We start from the raw sequence: 6,000 nt of genomic DNA, 5'->3' as shown, positions 1-6,000 counted from the left end.
AGAGTCTCCTCCTGTTAGGCAAAAATTTGTTACGGGAAACTAAAATCAAGTTTTACGAGATCGAAGTGAGGTCAAGATTACCTTATGTGGATGTGGGATAACAATTTTCATTGGATAAAAAGTTTGCTAAATCAATTTACCATGGATTAGCAAAATGTGTTTTCCGGATATTTTACAAATTAAACTTTTCAGTTACGGTGGCCTGCCCAGCAAACACAAAACGTTTTCAAAATATTTTAAACAGGTTATATTGGGTTTGGGTGTTGGTAAAAACGTTTTGATAGCATCGGGTTATATAAATGTTATGAAAACATTTTAAAATAAATGTTTTGTTTACAAACACACTACAGCTATATTTTTAAAACTGTTTTGAAAATGTTATTGTCAAATTTTTTTTTGCAAACATTTTTTGCCAAATATTTTGTCAACACTTAAAAAACATTATGTTAGAATATTTGTAGGAAGTTATCAAACAATGTTTTTGAGTATTATGAAAGCATTTTGAAAACCCTTTATATACCCTTTGTATAACCCGACGTAAATTTCTCGTCTGGTACTCGTACAATATTTTTTTAGCTCGTGCAAGACTTGTATCACCCTCAAACCCATTCCATATTATATAAATTACTATCTGTACTCTTGATGTCTACTATAAAGTACAAGGGCGGAGTACTATTGTTATTCATTAACCCATTATTATAATTGTACCAAACCAGAGGTCTGTGTTTAAAGCTATAATGTACGAATTCCATCAAATTGTTTTTTTTTTAATTTTAATTCTTTATTCAATTGTCCATTTTCAGCCAAAATAACAAGATAACGTGATAGAAATCACACTGACTATTTTGATGGTATCACATTGTTTCATGGGGGATTTAATGTTAAATTTAATTTAAATTCAGACAAAATTGCAAAAGTAGGAATGTAGGATGTACCGATGATAGAAACCTCTTTTTTTTTTTGCAATAGTAGCTTCAATTTGGAACGAAATTGAAGTTAGATAGCGAATTATAATTTGGAGTAGTTAGATGTTGGTGTGAAATATCTCCATGTTTATATAACCTCCTTGCATAATCACAAAATAATGGAAGAAAATTGCAAATGTTTTCAAGCAAATCAAGCTCTATATATTCGTAGTCAATGTGGTTTCTTTTTATTTTCACCATGCGTTATTTTGATTTGTATGTGATTCTGATCTTACAATGTTTACAACAACTATTACAAACATTGATGTAAGGTGTGCATCTTTTTTATGTCAGAAACAAAAGATGAAAAAGATGGGTGCAATTTAAGTAATATAATTAATCTTCTTTCAAATAATTTAAAATCATGTGTTACTTTTAAATTACCCAAATGAAAAAGATGCCCTTTGGTGCAACGAGCCGCACATTATTGTCTGCATGCCTTATGTGTGTAAGCATACCAACCAAAAATGGTTTGTCCGAATTTGACAAATTACATCTTAATCTAATTGACGTGTTTAGCAAGTTAGCAAATTTGACATGGAAGTAGTGCAATCTTCCGTTGTTCAACAATATTCTCGTTCGACTAATCATAATAGCACTTTTGATCTAAAACAAAGACAGGATTTGTTTACGATTGCAAAAAAGTAAAGAAATGGATTTAACCTGCATTTTGAGACCAGATAATCCTATTCATAGGTCACCTTTTTTATTTGTCAATTACATTAAATAAAGGATTTTCCGTTGGATTTTGTCGACCGAGTGAATTGTCGAACAATCGTAATTCGTAAGTCGTAATGCTGGAACTCCGAAACTCAACATACTAAAATAACACTGGATATATTGGCACAGCAAACACACAAATGTTTTAAAAACGTTTTAAACAAGTTGTATTTTGGGCTTTGGTTTAGGTAAAAACGTTCTAATAACATTACATGTCGGGTTATATAAAGGTCATGAAAACGTTTTAAGACGTTTTGTATGAAAACACACTACAACAATATTTTTAAAATGTTTTCAAAAATGTTATTGTAAACTATTTTTTTTTTGCAAACATATTTTGCCAAATATTTTGTCAACACTTGAATAACATTATGTTAAAATAATTGCAGTAGGTTATCAAAGAATGTCTTTGAATGTTATGAAAATGTTTTATACCCTTTATGTACCTTTATATAACCCGACATTTTAACGTTTTCTGACAACCTTTTACAACCTTTTGCAAATGATGTCGAAAACATTTTGTGTTTGCTGGGCTTGTCCTTTTATAGTTTTCATAATGTCTTGTTATTCCAGTCTAGATTTTTAACAACATATCTATTATCATTTTTATTGATAAAAACAGGCAAATACTGTATTTTTTAGTTTAAATTATCTAGGCCTATCAAAGCTGAAATTAAAATTGGAGTTATAATTCAACGTTTAAGCAATATCAATATCATCACTACATTGTAAGAATGGTCACTTATACGATTAAGTACTAAATATCACGTGACTACATTTTACAGTAAAAGTGTGTGCAGCCAATCTGCCAACCAAAACCTGTAAAATTTACAGTATCCTGTAAAAAAGATGAATTTTACAGGTTTCAACTGTATTTTCTTGACAGGAAACTGTAAATTTTACAGTTAGGCGATGTAAAAAAACTGTTCTATGGGAAGGGTGGACTTTTGAAGTCAGTCAGCATTTTTTATCCTAAACACATTCTGAAGCTCTAAAATAACTCGCCAAATATACCTATTTTACAGCATTTTGAGTGTGTTCATTTTTACAGGATACTGTAAATTTTACAGGGTTTTGTTGGCAGATTGGCTGCACACACTTTTACTGTAAAATTTACAAGATTTTTTTTACAGTGTAGTATCTCGTTGATTGCGATCATTATCATCAACTTACGGACCGTTGGTTACTATGATTTACTTTTTAATCACACATGCACTTCGAAAAGGTGATACGATCAGCTCAAATTAAAGACCCATTCAGTGATCCCAGCGCAAGTGTAAAAAAATTAAAATTGTTTATAAATTGCTTAAAAGTGAAGGATAATTCATTCAAATTGTCATTTGGCATTTTTGAAATGACAAATTTGGCAAAAAACGAAGAAAACAGCAGTACTGACGAAATTGAAGCCAATTCAAATACATGTAGCTAATTTAGATACTGTCAGTATCTAAATTACAGATTCGTGTAAAATGTCTTATTTCGTCTTAAATATACGGCTTTCGGCTGAACCACTCGCAGACTATGTTAGCACATCTATGACAATGACAAAGGTACCAAAATCTAAATTTTGATGATTTTTACGATCGTCAGGATGTGCAAATCACTGAATGGGCCTTTAATGAATGTTATGTTGCAATGAAATTCACCATAAAATTGATAATGAAATCAAAAAAAAAATTTTTATATTTATTATGAAATGGACTTAAATAGGCGTGTTCCGATTTTTCATGTTCTCTATCTTAGATTGAGGCGTACTATTAAAACAATATGTTTCAAAATTTTGAATTGTATTGCTCCAGCGGATTTGATATAAGAAAACAAACGTGTATAACAATGCCCCAAAGGATAGTACATACGATTTTGCTGTGGTTACCTCAAGTCCCTACGTTTTGATCTTGGTTTACGGAAGAGCGTGTAACTATAAATAAAATAACGGAAAGGAATTTAACATGCACGACTGTCTACCTGATTTGTTTGGTTGTAGCTTTCATTTAAATGTGGACGCTTTTCTCAAATGTGAGTTGATACTGCAATCGTAAGCGACAATGAGCGACAACCATTTTGGCATTGACCTATAAAATTGACTGTTGTTTTTGTCTAGCAAACAACTTAACCAGAGATTCATTTTGTAAGCAGATAAAAAATGTAAAATATTACGTAAGGTGGTTTGCATCATTACGTGTGAGTGTCCGCAGTAATTAGAACCCCGGGATTGAACCAATCCCCAATGGATTAGTTTAAATAACCCACACCAATACGCCAATATCTTAAACTGTTAAGGTGCCATTCGTAACAACCAGTTGTATTTCATTAGAGTCATTTAAGCAGAATTTGTGGTTTACGACGAAGACACTAATTCCAACATCTAAAGACCGCGGGGACAAACGGAGGAATAGGCTGGACTAACAAGGTGATTCTAACGCAGAGCCCAAGGCATAGAAATTCATCATAGGATGAACATAAGGCATACGTACCGGGGAATACTGTCATTAATGATCATTCGCCTCAATACGTTCTCATAGAGGCAAAAAAAACTTCCACAAGTAAACCAATTTGCATATCTCCAGTGGTAACCAATAAGATTGTGCTGCACAGCTGATATCCAATCAAACACCTGTTTATAACATTGCGCAGGCGTATTGACTGCACCTGGTGTTGTGAAGTGGAGTTCTCCTCCCCTCGTGTATTCATCCGCTCTGCTTTGTACTCAGTGAAGTTGAAGCAGTAATTATAACGTGAATTGCAACGTGTTCCGTTTCTGCAGCGTTTCAAACCGACGTGATATACCGTAGAATTGTACTTATACCACCGATGATCCTATACACGGCTATATGATTGCAATTTGTACCCGGACAAGTAAGAACAAAAGGAAATTTGTAGCAGAATATTAATTGATTTTTATGTTGTACTTCGTCGAAACATGACCATCTCTTTACTCTATGTCATGCAGGCTACATCTAAGAACGCTGTTAATAAAATGAAACTTACAATTTCAGACTGAAATGATAACCCTTTTTTCATCATAATTTCAACCAAACAATCTTGAATTCCGTCAGCTACAAGGACTAGCCGGCGGCTTCGTCTCTCCCTAATAATATGACTTTATTTCTCATCGTTAGTAGCTGCTTGAATGAATCGAGATATCAAGTCATTTAGGATTCGTAGGAAGTCGGTATCTTTGTGGAAATTCTTCCAGTCTGTCTCTTTCTGTTGCCGCGGGTTGGATGAGGCTGAATACCACAGAATCAACTTAACGCGTCATATATTAAGTTACAACTTTGGTCGGAGAATTTTTTGAGTATTTTTACAGATTTTTTTGAGCGCCAAATTTTTGAGCGCCAAATCTTACGATTGTTTTCGAATCTTGGAAAAATGTATTTTGCCAAGTGGTTTACGTGTTTTATACTATTCGTAGCAGAATATTTGCAACTGGCTTGGACAATAAGAGAGAGGAGTGCGCCGGAATTAATTGTCATTGGTAAGTATTAATTAAAAGCTATATTCTAATGTTTTAGATTTGGAAAAGAATGGTTTATAAGTTATTGTAGGAAACACAGTGACTAAATTCAAATACAAAAGTTTTGACGTTAGAATTTAGTTTCAAATCGTGGTAGAAAATGATCAAATAAATTTAATTTCTTTAAAATGTTTTTCATAAAACAAGGAAATTTTAATCGTGATGAAACACTTAAATTATTATAAACTGTTTGCGTGTCGACTGTTTTTGATTCTTTTAAACTAAATTCATATTACTAATGTAGAAAACAAAGAGTCAAACTATGCTTTCCCTTAAACATGTTAAAACTTATTTTGAAATCGTTGGCGTTATTAGCACATATGGAAAAGCGCTTTTGTATCGATGATACTAATGGATATATTGTGGCAATTTTGTCAGAAAGAGGGACAGAAAAAAACACATGTGACTTATTACATTAAAGGGTAGAGCTTAGCTCAACAGATAACCTTAAATCGAATTGCTTGTCATTACGACCGCAAATCCACAGTTAAATTTGACAAAACAAATAATCTAAATAAGCCGGTAACAAGTGACGGCTGTAACAACAGACTCTGATTTGTTTATATCATATTGGGAAAAAAGAACCAGTCATTTTATCATTTGACATCAGTTAATAAAGTATCGGCAGACATATGTCATATTAGCGGAAGGTTTCATTAAATTTGAACGATTTCAAATGATACAAAACGCAGGCTGGGCATAACAAAATTATCGTCAAATCTCTCAACCAAAATTGTATACACTGGTTTTGTACACTCGGCGTTTTAATTTGTTTTTCACGTGTACTTTGGAATATGA

General features: G+C 32.6%; 1 protein-coding gene across 1 annotated transcript in view; it reads left to right on the top strand.

Moving 5' to 3' along the window:
* Positions 1–4,405: 4,405 nt before the first annotated feature.
* Positions 4,406–6,000, top strand: part of LOC140155500 (glutamate receptor ionotropic, kainate 2-like) — a 216,589-nt gene continuing 214,994 nt past the window's right edge. Inside the window, exon 1 of the mRNA XM_072178363.1 lies at positions 4,406–5,163. Within this exon, the coding sequence (XP_072034464.1) occupies positions 5,058–5,163 (106 nt within the window). The 5' untranslated portion in view covers positions 4,406–5,057. The remainder of the gene's footprint in view (positions 5,164–6,000) is intronic.

This window comes from Amphiura filiformis, chromosome 6, assembly GCF_039555335.1.
Source record: "Amphiura filiformis chromosome 6, Afil_fr2py, whole genome shotgun sequence".
Classification (NCBI taxonomy): domain Eukaryota; kingdom Metazoa; phylum Echinodermata; class Ophiuroidea; order Amphilepidida; family Amphiuridae; genus Amphiura; species Amphiura filiformis.
This window is presented reverse-complemented; position numbering and strand designations above follow the sequence as displayed.